Source organism: Carica papaya, chromosome 9 (genome assembly GCF_054855325.1).
Source record: "Carica papaya isolate Zhongbai chromosome 9, ASM5485532v1, whole genome shotgun sequence".
Lineage (NCBI taxonomy): Eukaryota > Viridiplantae > Streptophyta > Magnoliopsida > Brassicales > Caricaceae > Carica > Carica papaya.
This window is the reverse complement of record NC_142317.1, coordinates 26952747-26973883: the sequence shown is the minus strand read 5'-3', so window position 1 is coordinate 26973883 and position 21137 is coordinate 26952747. Positions and strand designations below refer to the sequence as shown.

The window sequence follows — 21137 nt, the reverse complement described above, 5'->3', positions numbered from 1 at the left end:
ATAAGTTACAGAAAATGAGCTATATAATAGAAATGGTTCATTACCACAAAAAGATGTTGTCATTGAAAATGTTATAAAACAACCTCAATTAATACCTTTGAAAAGATCTCAAATGGAAAGAAAATTTACTATATCATATGATTATGTAGTATATCTACAAGAATCTAATTTTGATATTGGGATAAGATCATATTCGATTACGTTTTCACAAGCCATGGAAAGTGATGAATCTAATAAATGGATAGAAGCTATGAAAGAAGAGTTAAAGTTTATAGACCATAATGATGTTTGGGATCTTGTCGAATTGCCTAATAATTGTAAGAGTGTCGATTGTAAATGGGTCTTCAAGACCAAACGCTATGCTAAAGATAGTATCGAACTATTTAAAGGTAGACTAGTGGCCAAAGGTTTTACTCAAAAGGAAGTTATAGATTATAGAGATACCTTCTCTCCAGTTTTTAAAAAGAATTCCCTTAGAATCATTATGGCATTTGTAGCACATTTTGATTAGAGTTACATCAAATGGATGTGAAAACTACTTTCTTGAATGAGAGTTTGGATGAAGATATCTATATGGATCAACCTGAAGGGTTCGCAATGAAAGGAAAAGAACACTTAGTTTGTAAATTAAAGAAATCTATTTATTGTCTTAAACAAGCTTCGAGATAATGGTATATAAACTTTAATGATACTATTACATCTTTCAAATTTAAAGAAAACACTGTTGATCAGTGTATATATATGAAAATTAATGGGAGCAAGTTTATATTTATGATACTACATGTGGATGATATTTTGCTAGCTAGTAGTGATCTTGGTTTGTTATACAAAACTAAGAAATATCTCTCTAAAAACTTTTAGATGGTTGATATGGGTGAAGCAACTTATGTTATTAGAATAGAAATTTTCAGAGATCGTTCTCGAGGATTGTTAGGTTTTGTCTCATAAAGGATATATTAACCGAGTTTTAGAGAGATTCAATATGCAATTATGTTCAGCCATTGTTGCACGTATTCTTAAGAGTTACAAATTATTCAATAGTCAGTGCCCAAAAAATTACTTAGAAAGGGAACGAATGATGAACATTCTATATGCATCTGTTGTGGGAAGTTTGATGTACACATAAACCTGTACTAGACTAAATATCAGCTATACTATTGGTATATTGAGAAGATATCAAAGTGATCCAAGAATTGAACACTAAAAAGCTGCAAAGAAGGTTATGAGGTATCTTCAAGGGATAAAAGATTATATGCTTATATATAAAAGATTATAACAATTAGATGTGATTGGATACTCAGACTCAGATTATGGCGGTTGCTGTGATAGCTTAAAGTCTACTTCAGATTTTGTCTTTATGCTAGCGAATGGGATAATTTTGTGGAAGAGTGTAAAATAGTCTATTACTGCCTCATCCACAATAGAGGCTAAGTTTATAGTATCTCCAAGGGGTCTCTCAATCACGATATGACTGCATCATATCAGAACGGTATATAGCTCTAACTTTCTGTTGTCTTTCTTTTCTTAAGATGTGTTGAATTCAATAAAAAGATGACTTCTGTATAAAAGTTTCTTACATATACAAAATCTCCCACTCGGCCACACAAGCCACACAAGCCACAATATATTACCACATCAACATATCTATCACGCTTCATACAGGATATTAGGTGTGCAACCAAAAGGAAACAAGTAGTGTTATATTAAGTCACCATCTAACTAATATAAGACTTTCATATTTATAATACACCAGATTATTTGAACATCACCGTTAGCATACAATGTCCCTCTATGGTATAATTATATTATTTGATTATATACAAAATATAACTGCTCTGGCTTATGTGATGATGTCAGAAAGATTCTTCCTTAGACACTCATAACAATCCATCTCAACTTGACTGCTTTTCTAACCTGCTCATTTAGACCGTATAGGTCGTGACCCTTGGAAATATATTAAAGTAGCAACATCAAATCTTGACTTCATGTGATTGCTCCAAGTCGAAGGTTATCATACAAGAAGGACACAAGAGTCAATAGGTTTTACACAGTGATAAAGTAGGGAATTATTTTGTCACTCCCTATATCAGCCATCATATAACACATATTAGTATGATATGTATGTCACAACATAGCTCCCACTAAATTGGCCATGTCATTTTTCTATGTCGTGCAAATCATAAGTCCAAATACTACTCAAGAGTCTAACTCGAGCCACTTAATCAACATACTCAATGTGTGACCTGACACTCAATATTCAGCTATAAGACTTTAGTATGAAATCGGGTATATTTCATACTCGACTTTCTAGAGTCTCATCTTAGACATACTAAGGTGACTATAAAATTTTAATATTTAGTCATTAATGCAACACGAGTATAAAGATAGTCCATATTACATATAGTTAACACAAATATGATTTAGTCCTATCCTACTCGCTACTCAAGCATTAGGGAGCTCACTCATGTGATATGGTCAATCAAAAAGCCTGGTGACATTATTGCGTGCCTAATTATACGATTATGTTCATGAATATTTCATAAGAAAATAAAAACTTTTATTTCATAAATGATCAATACACAAAAACATATGTCCATTACGTATCAAATCTCATTTGAAAATTAAAGCCTACGCATACCCAGACTCTTCACATGACCCCGAAAAGCATCTATAGGTATTGTCTTAGTCAAAGGATCAACAACCATTTTGCTAGCTGATATATACTTAATAGCAATTTTTTATTTTTTGATGGTGCCTCGAATGAAGTGATAACAGCTCTTAATATGCTTGATTTTCCTATGGAATTTCGGATCCCGAGCATATTGGATAGCAGCAGTATTATCACAATGCATTTCTACAGGTTCATCAATTTTAGGGGTGATGTTGAGATCCTGTAGAAAGCTTCTCAATCAAATTGTCTCTTGTATAGCAAGACAATTAGCAACATACTCTGCTTCCATTGTAGATAAAGCAATGCAGTCTTGCTTTTTACTACACCAAGATATGGCACCTCCACTAAGGACAAAAACATATCCTAAGGTCGACTTAGACTCATCCCAATCGCCATCCCAGTTTGTATATGAATATCCTTTCAACCTTAAGTCCCCTCCTTGATAACAGAGGATTAGGTCACTTGTTCCATGAAGGTAGCGCAAGATTTTCCTAACTGTTTGTTAATGAGCAAGTCCAGGGTTGCTTTGATAACGACTTACCAAACCAACTGCAAAATAAATGTTCGGCTGTGTACACAACATGACATACATCAAACTGTCTATTGCACTAGTATAAGGAACGTTGTTCATTTTCTTTTTCTCTTTATCTGTCTTTGGGCACTAGTCAAGGCCAAAGGTTAGATACTTCTCAACAGGAGTGTCAACGGGTTTGGATTAATACATCCGAAATCGTTCGAAGACTTTCTTAATATATGCTTCTTGGCACAGTCCTAAAAGATTCTTAGGACGGTCTCTTATTATTTCTACGCCAAAGACAAACCTGGCTTCACCCATGTCCTTCATCTCAAAAACAGAGGACAACCACTAATTAATGGCATTGATCATTTCCACGTTGTTTCCAACTAATAGTATGTCATCTATGCATAAGCAGAGAAACATAATCCCTCCCATTATTTTCTTAACATACACACGATGGTCTTCATCTACCATGGACAAACCAAACGAAGTAATGACTTTATGGAATTTGAAATACCATTGTCTGGAAGACTGCTTAAGACTATATATGGATCTTTTAAGATGAAAAACTTTGTTTTCTTGACCTTTTGAGACAAACCCAATAGGTTGATCCATATATATTTCTTCCTTAAGTGTACTATTGAGGAAAGTAGTTTTAACATCCATTTGAAATAACTCTAACTTCAAATGCGCAACCAGGGCTAGAAAGAGGTGAATTGAGGTAAATCTCACCACAGGACAAAAAGTCTCTTTATAGTCTATATCCTCAATTTGGGTAAAACCTTTCACCACTAGTCGGGTCTTAACCTTTTCAATTGATCCATCCGCTCCATGTTTTATCTTGAAAACCTACTTGTTTTTAATTGATTTACGTCGATGCGGAAGATCAATTAGTTCTCAAACCTTATTTCTCGTCATTGAGTCCATCTCATCCCTCATGCCATCAATCCACTCTTTACTATTTGGTGAATTCACAGCCTCCTTAAAGGAGGTGGGTTCCTCAATTTCTAAAAGAGTGCATAAGAAAATTTCTCATTCGATTTGAAAATATCGTCGAGAAACTTTTTCACATTCACTCATTTGGATTCTAGGACCTTCATCACCTACCTGACTAGATGACAAAGACTAACCTCATGTTCCAAGCTCAGAGCTTGAGGACTAAACCCATTTTCTGGTGGATTATCATTTGTAGGCAAGTTTTCACCATCTAGAATAATAGGGCCACTCCCACTATCTATTTTATTTGGTAGAATATCACTATTTTTGGTGACTTGGTAGGTTTTCAATGCCTCCCCCTCAATAATAGATAGTTGCATGTCCTCCTGTAACTCATACAGTTTGAGATTCTCTTTTATTTTACCAATGCTTGGGAACTCATCCTCAAGGAACTCAACATTGTGGGAGTCAATTTCAGTCATGCCACCATTCGGGTGTTCTCCAAACAATACATATCCTTTTGAATGTTCAGGATATCTGATGAACACCATCTTAGTTGCTCTTAGACTTAGTTTTTCGTGCTTATGGATTAGGTTATGCACATAGCCCGCCGACCCCCAAGGATGTAAATGATCCAAAATGGGCTTCTTGCCATTCCATAACTCATATGGAGTGACGGGTACACTTTTTCTTGGTATACAATTAAGGATGTAGGTTGTCGTAAGCAACGCATCTCTGCAAAAATTATTAGAGAGATTGGCATATGCCATAATCGATCTAACCATGTCTAGTAATGTACAATTTCTTCACTCTGCAACACTATTTTACTGTAGAGTATGGGAAATTGTAAGTTGCGTAGTATACTATTTTTCTCACAATATTTTTTGAACATATCATAAAGGTATTCATGACCATGATCAATTTGAAGAGTCTTTACTCTTCGATCCATTTGATTTTTCACTTTCGCTATAAAACATTTGAACATATCTAGCGCTTCATAGCGAAGAGAAATTAGATACACATATTCATATCATGAATAGTCATCTATAAAAATGAGAAAGTATATGGAACCATGACGTGAAGGCCCGTTAATATCAAAATGAATTGAAGTCTTTACTCTTTAATGCCCTTGAAGTCTTACCAAAAGGCTTTTTATTTGTTTTACCGGCTAAGCATGCCTCACATTTAGGCAATTTAACCTTAGTAAGTTGGTCCAGAAGACCTTCCTTAACCAGTCTACTCATTTGGTCTTGGCCAATATGACCAAGTCTAGCATTCTATTTAACATATTCAGAATCACAGTCAAATTTTTATTATTTATATCTATGTTTGAAAATTTCGCTACACTCATAATCGTTACATATAATACAAATTAGAAATATGATAATTTAATTATCATAATAAAATAAAAATAAAGTGAAACATATCCATATAACCTTTTAATTTTGACAAAATAATTAGTATAAAAAAATATTACATAGATATATATAGTTATCTCAACTTAACAAAAGATTTATAACTAATTAATGTACGTAAACTAATTAATATATATTAGTACAATGATAATAAAACAGCATAACAAAATACTAATATGTCATCCAAATAAATAAAATAGTATGCATACATGGAATACTATCAAAAATACACATTCTGTTAATTTATAATTATGCTCAAATACATAAATGTTTATGTATATTTCATAGTTCAGTTGGTTAAAGTATTCATTTCATTTAGTAAGTGGGAGGTCTTGAATTCAACTTTCAATTTCAACATTTGGTTTTGTTTCTTTTTCTTTCTAAAGAGAAAAAAACAAAATTGATGAAATCATCATATTATGATGAGAGAGAAAAGAAGAAAATAATAATAAAATAGAGGGGGTTTGCTTTCCTCTACAGAGAGACTTGGTTATGCATATATATATAAATATATATATATGTATATATATATTTTCAATCTCCTTTCTTGCCCCCTCTTTTTTCTTCTCTTTCACGCACACACAATGTACTCTCTTTTTTTTTTCCTTCTGGCACACACAGTGCATCATCCTCCTAATTTTTTTTTCTTTTAGTTTTCTGTATATATGTATAAATATACATACAGATATATATCTTCAACATTTTTCTCTCTCCCCTAATTTTTTTCTTCCTTAATGCATACACTGCACGCGCACACAATGTTTTTTTTTTTCACACACCACACAGTGTATCATCATCTTCCTTTTTTTTTCTTTCAAGCACACACAGTGCAACTCCTCGCTCTGTTTTTTTCAGTTTTCACCCATGGCTAAAACTCCAATTTTATTTTCTTTTAAACGCCTCTGTGGGAAAAGCCAAAATACTCAATTTTTTATTATCTGCAACCACAGCCACTGCAAGTGCTTACATATATTCAGCCATTTCAACACTTATATTTAGGAGAAAAAATAGAGGAAGATAAATGTGCAACTCATGCATTGTTTTTGTTTTCAAATTTAAAAAAAAAAAATTTAAATGAAAAAAATAGCATGTTTTCTGGATTCATTATCATAAAAAAATAACAAACTTAATCCAGATTGGAGCATGATTATTGCAGAGACAAATGCAAGCAATTAGGCCCTGATACCACTTTTAGAAAATTAGGACTAACTTTAATGCAAAAATAATAGGACAAAATGCTTGTTTTTCTACCCACAATCCTTAATTATTGATGCTTTTTGTTTTATTCCGGATGTTACTAGAGTTTCGGATAATCTTCAAACCCATAAACCTAAGTTTGTTTATGATTTAACTCAACGTGAGAGAGAGAATGTTAATATTTTTCTTTCTGAATGTTATCTATTTTTTAAGTCAATAGAAACAATTTTTTTTCTCCCTTATATACTCACTAAGAGTCATATTATTTTACAAAAAAGGTTTCTCTTTTATAGACTCACGAAGGATTGTATCTTTTTACAACGGGTGTTGTTGACATTTCTAAATTTATACAACAGTATTAAACAAAGAACTTTATCGAGACCATTTTCAATTGGCTTTGAACCTAATACCTACATTTAATATAAGGTTTTAGCTATATTGATGATTATTTAATTTTAACATGCATTTATATTCAACTAAAGTACAAAAGCCGCGGTTAAATTTTTAAGGACGATGACAATTTAAAAGTGACTTTTATTTCAGAGTAATGACTTGGACTATAGAAAGAGTTAACCAAAGTTTAAACTGATACATGCCTTTGAAGAGTGATTTTTTTCTTATAACTAGTGGTACAATGACTATCAGAATATTTAAATGTATTTAATGTGAACTTTTTAAGCATATTATCATCCAAAAGGTTAAATACAAAACTCATAAAGAAATGGATATAAAATGTAGAAAGCTAATGCTAAATATTTTGGATACTATATCTTTGAGTAATTATAGCACCAGACAAAAATTATTCATTTGATTGACATAAAAATTTTACAAATATCTTTCTTAACAAGTCTAGTTCATACCTGAAACTCAAGGAAGAGAATGATAGGATAGGTGAAGTGAGGTTTTCTGCTCCTTTTTTCTCGATCCTTTTTGGCAACTCCATAGAGTTAAGGTTAAGCCTGTTAGTACGCAAACTATGTTTGCCACAACCTATTTAATATTGTGAAGGACATGAAGAATGAGTAACCCCCACTCCAATTTACAAGTCTACTGAATATGGTCCTCACCTCAAGATGAAACCGCTTATTCTTAATTCACAAACATAAATTATGGTTAATGCGAGAAGTCATAAGTTGGTGAATTTTCACAAAATTTTTTTTGCAATAATTTTAATATCTTCAACAATATTATTCCCTGTTGGATAAAATAAAATTTGTTTTAATTCTTTTTCTCTATTTTGTTTCTTCTTTATTTTCATATTTATCTTTTTCTTATGTGGTGTCATGATTTTTTACAATTGAAAAAAACTTTAATGATTTAAATTCTCATTGTCGTCTATTTAATTAAATATTTGATAGTATTATAATTGATACATTTCTATTGAAATGAGAAAAAAAGAACTTCAATTTTTTCGCGGATAACTTGTCTCCTTGCAAAAAAAAAAGAACAAACTCATATACGAATTTATAGATGAGATAATTTGTGTTCAAAATTTTTTTATTAACCTAAATTAATCTATTTCATAAAATCCATTTGAGATATTCATTTGAGATATTTTTCTATCTCTAGATATATCCTATTTTATTAATTTCCTTTTAACTATTTTTATAGTTACCAGTTATAATGAAAATATAATCAATCCAAAATTAATATCCAAAGTAAAAAATATAATCCAATCCGATCCAATCTGATCCAAAATTCATATCCAAATTAAAAAAAATACAATCCAAACCAATCCAAAATTCATATCTAAAATTAATTTTTTATTTAAATGAACATGAATATTCTTGTTTAAAACATTTTAAATATAAAAAGGTTATTCTATAAATATATCTAGTTTCAGCTTAACTAAAATATCAAAATATTACAAATTGAATAGTTTTTATTGGCTTTAGAACATTTAAATATTGGGAAGACTTCTCTAAATGCAGCATTATTGGTTGCTATTATTATCATTAACTCATGTGAGTCTCATTAAATTGAGTATAGAGTACAACTATTTTTTTTAGTAATTCATGCTTAGTTCTTATTTGTGTACGTTTAAATACATTATTGGGTTACAATTATAATATTAATGTATTATTTTATTAATAAAAAATTCTATCAACTCTCTATACACAGGTATCATATTAAGAATCAATGGAGCTTGTTCAAGTGATAAAGATTGTGGTCATGTTAAGTGCTCCTATGGTCACGTTCATTGTAAAGATAATCAATGTCAATGCATAGATGATGCTACTTTAAACAATGGATTTAAACCTTCACCATGTCCAAAAAGTTCTCCTTCAAGTGGAGAAGGTGGAGAAAAGCATTAGGGCTTAATATTTACATCAGATTGATCTCTCTTATGTCATATACAGTTAAATCTTTAAACTAATAAAATTATGTCTTTATTTGGATCCAATTTGGACTTATGCATCGGCATGAATATTTTTACAATTATGAAATTACAATTAATTCCATCAATGTGGTTCAAATTTATCATGTTAACCTATAAAATAACAAAACATAAGAAGCAAGTCCATCACTTTTGCCCCTTTCAAGATGTAAGCACAAGAAATTTTCTTATTATCGTGTTATTCTTACAACTTATTTCATATGCCTTTTTATTTTGACTTCCAAGCCATTCAAAACAATGTGTCCTTAATTACAATCCTTTGACACTACTGAAACTATTAATCAAAATTTTACTAGATTTTAAACGAATTACTGTTTGATTTAAAAGTTTGATTAATTGAAGTATTGTTAAAGTTTGCTACAATATCGACAATTATGGGAATGAAAAAATTTCATTCGTTAAAGATCCTAAGTATGTTCTTGTATAGTTGTGAGATTATGAAATTTTTATTATTTTCTCACCACTTGAAATATAGAAAAGCCATGCACATGTTTGGTACAATATTTTATAAAAGTGTTATTGTCCATTTTGATGGGTAACTAATCAAAGGACATATTTGATTGTTGTGAACTCCCACACTAAAATTTCAACTGTATTACCCGAACACATAAGCATAAGAAAATCGTAACTTGTACTTAGCAAGTGTAGCACCCGGAAAGGAGGAGAAAAAAAAAAAAAAAAAAAAAAGGCCACGTCAGCAGGCCCGGTCAGCAGTCCCGGCCAACCGGGGCCTGCCACGTGGCAAGACCGCGTCACTCCGAAAGGAGCCACGTTGGCGATCCGCGTAGGTGCGATCCGACGGTCCAGATCAATCGCGCGATCGGACGGCCCAGATTCAATCGCACGGACGGCCCAGATTCAATCAAAAACGAACGGCCCAGATTAAAACGAAATGAACGGCTGAGATCAAAAGGCAAGGGGTTATAAATAGAACCCCCACACCAGACCACAAACCCTAGCCGCCCGCCGCTCGCCGGAGAAGACGAACCAAAGGCCGACCGCCGCCACCCGCCGCCGCACCGGGGAAATTTCTGACCGCCGATCGAGGTAAATTTCATACCCCCGACTCGTTTTTCCCCGCTGATTCCTCCTATGGCCAAATCGAGGCCGAAATCCCGGCCAAACGGCCGGAACACGCGGCCGAAGCTCAGCGGCGCCGCCGCGCCCCCTCTCGGTTTTTGCCTCCGACGAGGCCCTTCCCGGCCTCCGTTCGATGCAATTTTTATATCACCGTGATCACCATTCTTTTCTCTACAGGTTGACTAGAGCCGAATCTCCAAAACACGAACCTCGCCGGAGAGCCGCCGCACCCGAGAGCGCCGCCGCCGGTAAGCTCCGTTTTTTCGTGATTTTTTGGCCCCCCGAGGGCCCTAGGGTTGTTTTCTGACAAGGACCAATGCGAGTGTGGCCAAATTCGGCCGAAAACGGCCGAAAACAGCCAACCCGAGACGACTCGCCGCCGCCAGCGGCGGTGCCGTCGCCGGAGCACGGCGGAGCCACCGTGCCGGAGTTGCGATTTGGGCCGAAAGAGGCCCTGGGCCTAATTTGGGGTTTTTTTTGGAACACGTGTAGGTACTGTTAGTGTGTTTCAGTCCCCTGGGAAAACTTCAGGGGAAAATTAGGGACGGCCTGCAGGCGCACTGTGAATCGTATTCGGATCCCGAAAACAAGTAAGGACCCCTCACCCTATTTCCTATCACGGTATTAAAGTTCAAAATGATAAAATGGTATTTCTTGAATTAACGAATGTGTGAAATTGCTTAAGGTGGCTAATGGAGCCCGAGTCTAGTGTGATTGGTGATTTACTGTTATTTGGCCTGTTTACAGCTTTAAATGCAAAATGAGGTTTGATGTGTTCATTTTACAGATTTGTGTGCATATACTACGTTTTTATTAATTATGGGTTGAATGACTGAAAAACTGATACTGTATGTTGTCTGTTTGGCATGAATTACGATTTGCTTGTTTAAATGTGAATTGATGATGCTGACTGAGGAAAAGGAAAATGAAAGATTGTGTAGACTGATAATTGTATTATGGGGGTCAGCCTGACTAGATATCCTGGGAGATGGTGGACGGACCGGGTCTGTAGGGAACCCTATCGGGATTGTGGTCTCACATGCCGGACGGGGTATGGAGATCTTATGGTTTTGGCGCCCATACCGGACGGGGTATGGGGACGGCCCGTTTCACCCTCATACCGGACGGGGTATTGAGGTTTATGGTTTTGGCGCCCATACCGGACGGGGTATGGGGACGGCCCTGAAAACTGATTGTGAATGTTAAAGGTTAACGGGTAGCGGGACCCCTATGGACCCCCACGGATACTAGTAGGCTGGTAAATGAGAAAAAGATATGTTGTACAATGATTGAATTACAAGAGGCGTGATAAGTGTTATGTTTTACAGCTTATATTATTCAATGATTATGATAATGTTATTGTTTTTCTTATATTGTTTTCATAAATTCCACCGAGGTAAGTGGATGGTAAAGGTTTTCATGTTAATAAACGAGTTTGTCGTAAATTATGCTCCATTGGTCTTCTTGTGTTTTTCTACCCACCTTTACCTCCGTGACGGTGAGATATCGTGATGTTCTTACTGGGCTAGTGAAGCTCACTCCTTATTTAACCATTTCAGATCAGGAAGACATGGTTCCCGAGCCCGTTCCGCTGGAGGACGACGAAGGGGATGCCTAGAGACTCTGTAGTCATACTCATAGTTTTATTTTCGAGTTTCTCTCTTAGTTAGTTTAATCTTTTATATTTTAAGTACGTTTTTGGTTTTTCATGTAAGGGATGTTAACTGAAATTTTGATCTCGCTTCCGCATTTGATATATTTAAATACTCATTTCATTTTAATATTTCCGGGGCCGTTACAGCAAGTTACTTAGTTTAATACCTATGAAAAAATATAATTTGATTACAAAGACAAGTACTAATAATCTCACTTAAGTGCTTCCAATAAAACATAGCAAAAATTACTACTTTGACTAACACCATTCATGCACCATATCGAGCACATATATTTTAGTCACCAAAAGGAATCTTGATTAAGCTTTTGAAATATTTTCTCAATTCTCTTGAAGTCGTTGACATTGACACCTCACTTTTTAACTATATAGTCTTTTAATATGTATTAGTATAATTAAATTTTGTTGTTAATCCTAATTTAAGAAATTCAGCTAGAGCTTATAATTACAACATTTATTTGGGAATTTTCGGAATTAATTCTTGTAGTTGGGTGACATAAAACATAGTATCATTTAGGATTTCACTATAAGTATAAAGAATATTGCACTTCTCTTGCCTCCATTTAATTAAAATGTTAGTTATCATGCAAAGCTTCATTCTTGGATATGTTCAATTTGTCACTAGCATGATTTGAGACACTTAAGTTGTGTTCTAGTATTAACCAAAGAACTTTATCGAGGCCGTTTTCAATTGGCTTTGAATCTAATATCTACATGTAATATAAGGTTTTTAGCTATATTTATGATCATTTAATTTTAACATCCACTTTAATGCAACTAAAATATAAAGCCACTGTTAAATTTTTAAGTACAATGAGAATTTAAAAGTGACTTTTGTTTAAAAGCAATGATTTGGAACATAGAAAGAGTTAGCAAAAGTTTAAACTAACCCATGCCTTTAAAGAATGATTTTTTCTTGTAACTAGTGGTACAATGACTTTCAGAACATTTAAATGCATTTTATGTGAAATTTTTAAGCATATTATCATTAAGAAAGTTAAATATAAAACTCACAAAGAAATGGAGAAAAAAATATAGAAAACTAATACTAAATTTTTTGGATGCTATATCTGTGAAATCTCAGGTGCCAATTAAGACAAATGAGTGTCAGATACAGATTTAGATTCAGAATAACTAGTGCATGATAATATTTATGCAGCGGAATCAAACCTTAGCAAATCCCTTACAAGTGTATATATGTTCCAAATACAAACATCACTGAGGCTTGAAGTGGCAACAAATACAAAACATAAGGGCCACTTCTTTCACTATGCTACTGGAATTCATCAGAGTGTGGGAACAATTATGCACTCAGACTTGTGGATCCACAGGATTCTCATAGGCTTCCAACGGTAGGTCAGTTTGCGATTCCTCATTTTCTTCCTTATTTGGGAACGATGGAAAGAGTGAGTTCAATATGCTCAGTAAGAAAAACAGTATTAAATTAACATCGTAAGATTTCAAAAGTTTATTATTTTATCTTACCATTTAGCTTCTTCGTTTACGAAACTCATCATTAAAAAAAATTATTTATTTGAATATCAAAATAGTACGTTAGCACTAAAAATTAAATATACATATATAATTCCAAATAATAGAAAAAATCAAATAAATCATGAAATGCATAGATGTTTCTTGTCATGCTTCGCGAAGTCGTTACAAACTTCCATCTCTGAGGGCAGATATAGATTTTTAACTACCTAAGTGGAATGATCATATCAGATATAGCTACGGCAATTTGCTCAAGCCTACTTCTGGCTAGCCAAACTATGACATGATATATGACCACGGTCGTACCAACCATAGTTGTCCTAACATATATCTATAGCCAGGACATTACTTAGCAACGACTGACGCCTATAGATAGTGTGATACCACTCTCATTAGAGGGTACACTGTCATCCACTGAGAGTGGTCCTCTTACGTCTTTCTAGACCAATTAGGAGAGGAAAAAATAGATACCCCGAAGGGTAAGGAGAACAAATACCCCTCAGAGATAAAAAGCCTAACGAGACACTTGATGCAATATACATGTCAATACAGATATATTTCGGACCATATAGGCTTCATTCCACTTTTTACTTTTTCTTTTTTTATTTTTATTTTTACAAACTACATGTTACATTTATTACATGCAAATTCATTAAGTGTCAGTAATTCACGTAGCATGCTTAAAAATCAAAATAATTCGACTCATTTGAACATAGAGCCATACAAAACAGAAAAAATAATAATTATATTAAATTTGCTTATATAAAAATACTCCTTAAGACGTCGAAAGTAATACTAAATTCCTTACCGAAACTTTGACGTTTTTTTCTCCTTTGTTTTCCTTTCTTCCTCTTCTTCTCTCACTATTTTATTATCGCTCTCTTTCTCTCTCCCTCTCTTTAAATCTTAAAAAATGGAAGAAATAGAAGGGTGGAGAGGAAGGGAAGGGAAATACAATTTATAGAATTTTAAAAATGTTGAATTCAGGCCAAGTGGCAAAATCTGGTGAAGAGAAAGGAGAAAAATATTTTTGGCACGAAAAATGGAGGAGGAAAATTTCCTCCACCAGCGACGGTGGTGCACTGCTCGAGGTGGCAGTGCCTGACCATCACGCTGCATGTGCACAAGCCTGCTATTGTGCACACAGGGGCTAGCCTGCGTGCAAGCCCCAAGCGCACAGGGCTTGTCCGCGTAGGCCTGCTACACGAACGGCGTGTGCACAGTGTGCAACGCTAATCCATGCACAATGTGACACAGATGGCCCGCCTGCGTGCGACAGGACGCACATGCAGGTCCTGACCCCACACCGTGCGCAGTGTGCGCACTTCCCATCAGTGCTGGCGTGCAGATGGGACTTGCACGCTGTGCGCACGTCCCGCAACCACTGTGCGCACATGCACGCTCGCAAAGTGCCCAACACCTTCGTGGGCAAACAGTTTTCCCGCGAGCTGGCTTTCTCCCATTTCGCCATTTTATGATTTTTTCTAAATTTTTCTTTCGAAATATTTTTAAAATAAAATAAAATAAAAATAAAATAAATAAAAATAAAAATAGATCAAAATCACAAATCTCGAGAAATGTTAAATAATGTAAATTAATATAAGTTTAAAGCGTCCAAAGGCCCAAATAAATAGAGTTTTCTAATCATTTTAGCACAGTGATAGGTAGAGTGTTATAATATCTTTGAGTAATTATAGCACTGGACAGAAATTATTCATGTGATTGACATGGCCAATTTTATAAATATCTTTCTCAACAAGTCTAGTTCTTAGATGAAACTCAAGGAAGAGAAGGATAGGATAGGTGAAGTGAGGTTTTCTGCTACTTTTTTCTCAATCCTTTTCGGTAACTCCATAAAGTTAAGGTTAAGCCTATTAGCTTCACCTTTTATACGCAAACCATGTTTACCATAACCTATTTAATATTGTGAAGGGCATGAAGAATGAGGTACCCCCACCCCCATTTACAACTAAATACTGAATATGGTCCTCATCTCAAGATGAAACTGTTTATTCCTAATTCACAAACATAAATTGTGGTCAATGCAAAAATTCATAAGTTAGTGAATTTCTGCAAAAAAAAGATTTGCAATAATTTTAATATCTTCAACAATATTATTTTGTGTTGGACAAAACAAAATTTGTTTTAATTCTTTCTCTCTATTTTATTTCTTCTTTATTTCCATATTTATATTTTTCTTCTATGGTGTCATAATTTTTTTCAATTAAGAAAATTCTTTAGTGATTTAAATTCTCATTGTCGTCTACTTAATTAAATATTTGATTGTATTCTAATTCATGACTTTTTATTGAAATGAGAAAAAAAAAACTTCAATTTTTTTGGGTAACTTATCTCCTTTCAAAAAAAAGAACAAACTCATATACGAATATATTGATGTGATATTTTGTGTTCAAAATTTTTTTTATTAAAATAATTAAATCTATTTTATAAAATCCATTTGATATTTTTTTAATCTCTAGATATATCTCATTTTATTCATTTCCTTTAACTCTTCTTATAGCCACTTTTAAGGAAAATATAATCAATCCAAAATTAATATCCAAAGTTAAAAATATATCCAATCGATTCAAAAATTCATATCCGGAATTAACAAATATAATCCAATCCTATCCAATACAATCCAAAATTCATATCCAGAATTAAAAAATATAGTCCAATCCAATCCAAAATTCATATCAAAATTAATTTTATATTTAAATTAGGATGAATATTCTTATTTAAAAAATTTTAAATATGAAAATGTTAGTCTACAAATATATCCAGATCCAGTTCAACTAAAACATCAAAATACTACAAATTGAATAGTTTTTATTGGTTTTAAAACATTTAGATATGGGGAAGACTTCACTGAATGCAGCATTGTTAGTTGCTATTATTATCATTGTAATACCTGGGTCCAGAATTTTGCTCGAGATTAATTTTAAATTTTAAAAAATATATAAAAATCTAATTTTGAAATTAATAAAATTTTATTTAATGTGAAACAATGAAAAAATAGGTTGAGAACGAATTGAATACAATTTTGGAAAAATTGGGTGAAAATTGGTTTCGGATAGTGTTTTTAAAAGAAAAATTAGAAGCTGGAGGTTACAACGCAATTAAGAAAAATTGTGCTACGTAGAACTGTCCAGTCAGCAACCTCAACGAATCGGAGCGCGCTGCGTGACATGACGCACTGATTCGATGCCATGCGGGAGGCCACGTTGGCGATCCGCGTGCCCCACGATCGAATGACCCAGAAGCGTTCCCACACACGTGGACAGTCCGGATCTGCTCCCTCCTCATGTGCGATCGGACAAGCACGATTGAATATGATGAACGGTCCAACTTCATTCCCTCTTTAAACGCGATCATACGGTTGAGATCAAATCGCGATGAATGTTCCAAATTTATTTTTCTTTAAACGTGATCAGACGGTCGAGATCAAACATGATAAACAGCCCAAATTAACGCGAGATGAGTATAAATATCTCGCATCACACCAGCCTCCCACTGAAGAAGAAGAAGGAGTCATCAGAAAAAGGAGCCGACCGCTAAAAAAGGTAAAAATTCTCCTATTCGCTTGAAATTTGATTCTGAGCACCCCCATGGCAAAATTGAAGCAAAAGGAACGGCAAGTGAGCCAAAAATCGAGGGCAAAGCCTAATAATAAAGCCGCAGGCAAAACTTGAAACCTTCTTCGACGAGCCCCTTTCCGTTTCCCGTTTCGTGCAATTCTTTCACCATTGTGTTCACCGTTCTATTTTATACAGGTTGACCGAAGAAAAACACCTAGCCACAAGGGTGAGCCGGTTGAGCCGCCGCAATGAAAAATCTCACCACCGGTAGATTTTTATCTTTTGACTTTTTTCAGCAAACTGAGGCCCCCTAACGTATTTTCTCATATGGATGGGTATAAAATCGATTGAAACTGGGTAAAGCTGGCTAGAAACTGCCAGGCCAAGGCAAACCGCTGTCGCGAGCGGTGGTGCAGTCGTGCCATAATTTTTAAATTGACCGAAAAAGTTTTTTAACACCAGTTTTGGATTTGTTCGGGTATTTTTAGGTACGTGAAATGTATTTTAATCTCCGAAGAAAAATTCAGGAAACTTGAGAATCGCTAGTAGGTGCAGTAGAAAGTTCGATGTTTCGGACATCTATTCAGGCAAGAATCTCTCACCTTATTCTCTGTTACGGAATTGAAGCTTAATAATCAGCAATATGATATTTTATATAATTTAAAAAATTTTGAGAATAATTATAAGTTACCAATAGAGTCGGAACTAGTTAATCATTTATTTGTTGTCCTGTGTAATAGATTGTTGAATTTACAGCTTTAAATACATCATAATATACTGGAATGATTAAATAATTCAGTTGTATTTTTTTGATATATATATTGCTTGCCTTACGTTATTTACGGTTGATTTGTGAAATTGGAAATTAATATGCAAACGGAAAATTAATTGCTCACGTGAATTAATGAATGGTAACCGTATTGGATATCTTGGGAGATTGTGGATAGATCGGGTACATAGAGATCCCTATCATGAACGTTGTCTCATACCGGACGGGGTATTGAGGAATAGTATTTTTGGCGCTTATATCGGACAGGGTATGGGGACGGCCCGATTCACCCTCATACTAGACGGGGTATTGAGAAATGGTATTTTTGGTGCTCATACCGGACAGGATAGGTGGACAGCCCGATTCACCCTCATACCGGATGGGGTGTGGAGACAGTCGGTTAGTTGACAATGTTAAATATTGGTTCACGTGTAGTGGAACATCTTTATGAGCTCCTAGGCAAATAAAAGGGGAAAGTGGTTGCTATTGCTCACTTAAAAATGAGATTGGAATGTTATTTGAATTATTGTATCTTTATAGGTCGATTTTGGAAATATCGCAACAGTAAATGTATGCAATAAATGATTTTTTCCTTATGATAAATGAATTTACTTAAATCAAGAGTTCCATTGCTTGTTTTTATGATTTTTACCAACCTTCAATGTCGTATCGGTGAGTAGTGTGATATTCTTACTGGGCTACTGTAGCTCACTCTTTCATTAACTATTTCAGATCAAGAGGACCTAGATCTAGATCCCGATCAACAAGAGGGTTGTGAATAATTCACCATCCGGACTCCCTTCAAAAGCTAGTGAAGGTCGAATCCCGATTTTGCAATAATAAAATTTTCATACTAACATGTAAATTGAAATTGGATTTAAATGAAAATTTGTTCTTATTGAGATAAATTTCTATTCGCATAAGATATTGGCGAGATCAATGTGATTAATATATTTGAAACCTTAATTCCCCGCTCCACTATGAGGTGCACTTCTAGTAAATGTTGAATGTTCATATCCATTAGCAGAAACATCAATCTCACTGCATTGACATCGATGATTAACACATTGAAAATGACCATGTCGGCACCGAAGATCTCTACAATCCTTATTGCTCAAACATACTCCCTCAATTGTTAATACGACACCTGTATACAAAGAGTTAGTTGAATTTGCAAGTCAATGAATAATCTAGTAATCTTTACAACATAACCCACTGTTGCTTTCTTGCATTAACTAGTGAAAATAAAACATGAACAATTAAAAAACCAAAATGCCAATCTCCATTTTACTCAATTTAAAGGCTAATACTCTCATGAAGAAATGATTAGGAAAGCCACCAAGAATGCTGCCTTCAAAGAAGTCTTATCCATATATAATTATTTTGAAAACCAATAGAAACTATTGAATTTATTTTGTGGTGATATTTGAATTAAGCAAAAGCTAAATTTATTTGTAGATGTAGAATTTTTATATCTAAAAAGTGTTAAATAAGAATACTTAAATCTAATTTAAGCATAAAAATAACTTCTAATTTGGGATATTAGATTGGATTGCATTTTTTCCTCAAGACTAATAATTAGAAGAAGAATTAAAAAATATATATAAATATCTAATATTGATTTTAATAAATATTTTTTTAGAATACGTTAAACAATTAAACTTGACTTAATTAATGTTAGAAATAAAAACTTAAATTAATTAACAATAAAGAGGGGAAGGTAAAGAGGGAAACAGTAACAATAAAGAAGGGGAAGACAAAACGAGTTTATATAAATAATTTTAGATAGAAGAGAAAATACAAACAAGTGTGAAGAAAAAAAAATGAGTAAAAAAAATAAATGAGATTTATTAGTTTCAACAAGTTAATGCATAACGAATTTGAATTGTGAAATTTCGTCTTGTGAGTGTTGTAAAATTCATGTTCTTTTTATCAATAAAATTTTGATTGTTTGTTTGATTATTAGATTCATTTTCTTGGCAATTACAATGAAATTAACTAGCCAACAGTGTAACACCCAACATTTATTTATTTATTTTTTTTATTTTTTATAAATATAATTATTTATTAATTGAATTTATTTTATTTTATTTTATTTTAATTTGATTTAATGAAAATAATAATAATAAAAAGGGTGAAAAATTAGTTAAGGATTTAATTGAAAATAATTTTGAGAAAAAGGGGTGAAAATTTGGGTTCTGCGGGTATTTTCGAAAGAAAAATAAGAAACCAGAGGTCAAGACATAATTTAAAAAAATTGCGCCATGTCAGATGCCAGGTCAGTAGTCCCGACCAACCAGGACGCGCCAGGTGGCAGAGGCGCTGACGCGGGATGCCACGCGGAGGGAACCACGTGGGCGATCTGTATGCATGCGATCGAACGACTGAGATCCATTCCCACGCGTACGGACGGCCCAGATTCAAAACGCGCACGAACACCTCACATTGCATCGCGCACAGACGGCCCAGATTGGATCGCGCACAGATGGCCCAGATTGAATTGCGATGAACGGTCCGGATTCACTTCCTATTTAATCGCGATTAGATGGTCCAGATTAAAAGCGATGGACGGCCCAGATCAAAAGTAGATGGGTATAAATAATCCCATTCGCACCCAAACCCTAACCCTAGCCGCCAGAGCCCCTCGTTGGAGAAGACAACCCAGCTGCCGGGGAGTCGATCGTCGTTATCTGCCGCCGCACTGGAGCAATTTTCGACTGCCAAACGAGGTAAAAATTTCCCTTCTTGCACGAAATTTAATTTTAAACCCACCCATGGCCAAATTAGAGTTAAAAAACTAGCCAATTTGCTGAAAAATGCCACCGCAGGGTGTTTCAAAAAATCCCTCCGATGAGGCCCTTCCCGATTCCCGTTCGATGTAATTTTTCCACCGTTTTGATCACCTTTCTTTTTTTACAGGTTGACCGAAGCAAAACACCCAACCGCAACGTGAGCCAGAGGAGCCGCCGCACCGGAGAGCCCCACCACCCGTGAGTTTCAGTTTTCTACTTTTGTTTGGCCCACCGAGGGCCCTAAGTGTGTTTTCTCACAAGAACCAATGCAAGTTTTGCTAAGTTCTACTGAAAATAGCCAAAAATAGCCAACCCGAGGCGAGTCACCACTGCGGGCAGCGGCGCCGTCGTCAGAGCACGGCGGAGCTGCCGTGCCGAATTTCTGAAATTGGTTGAATGGGCCCTGCGACTGATTTTTGGGTTTATTTGGGATATTTGTAGGTACCGTAAACACATTCCAGTTCCCTAAGAAAAATTCAAGGAACCTAGTGACCTCATGTAGGCGCAGTAACCATTTAGTTTTCTACGTCAAATCAGGTCAGGACCCCCTCACCCTATTTCCTATCATGGATGTAAAGTTTGAATAAATAATAATACGATTTATTGTACAAGTTAGATATA

The 21137-nt window shown here is 34.5% G+C and overlaps 1 protein-coding gene across 1 annotated transcript; it reads right to left on the bottom strand.

The window, feature by feature from the left end:
• Positions 1-2909: 2909 nt before the first annotated feature.
• LOC148240228 (uncharacterized) lies at positions 2910-4894 on the bottom strand. Its single transcript, XM_088212099.1, has 2 exons — positions 4296-4894; positions 2910-3015 (listed from the first exon to the last, which is right to left on the bottom strand). The coding sequence occupies exons 1-2, from the start codon at positions 4892-4894 to the stop codon at positions 2910-2912; spliced, it is 705 nt and encodes a 234-aa protein (XP_088068225.1).
• Positions 4895-21137: the final 16243 nt, after the last annotated feature.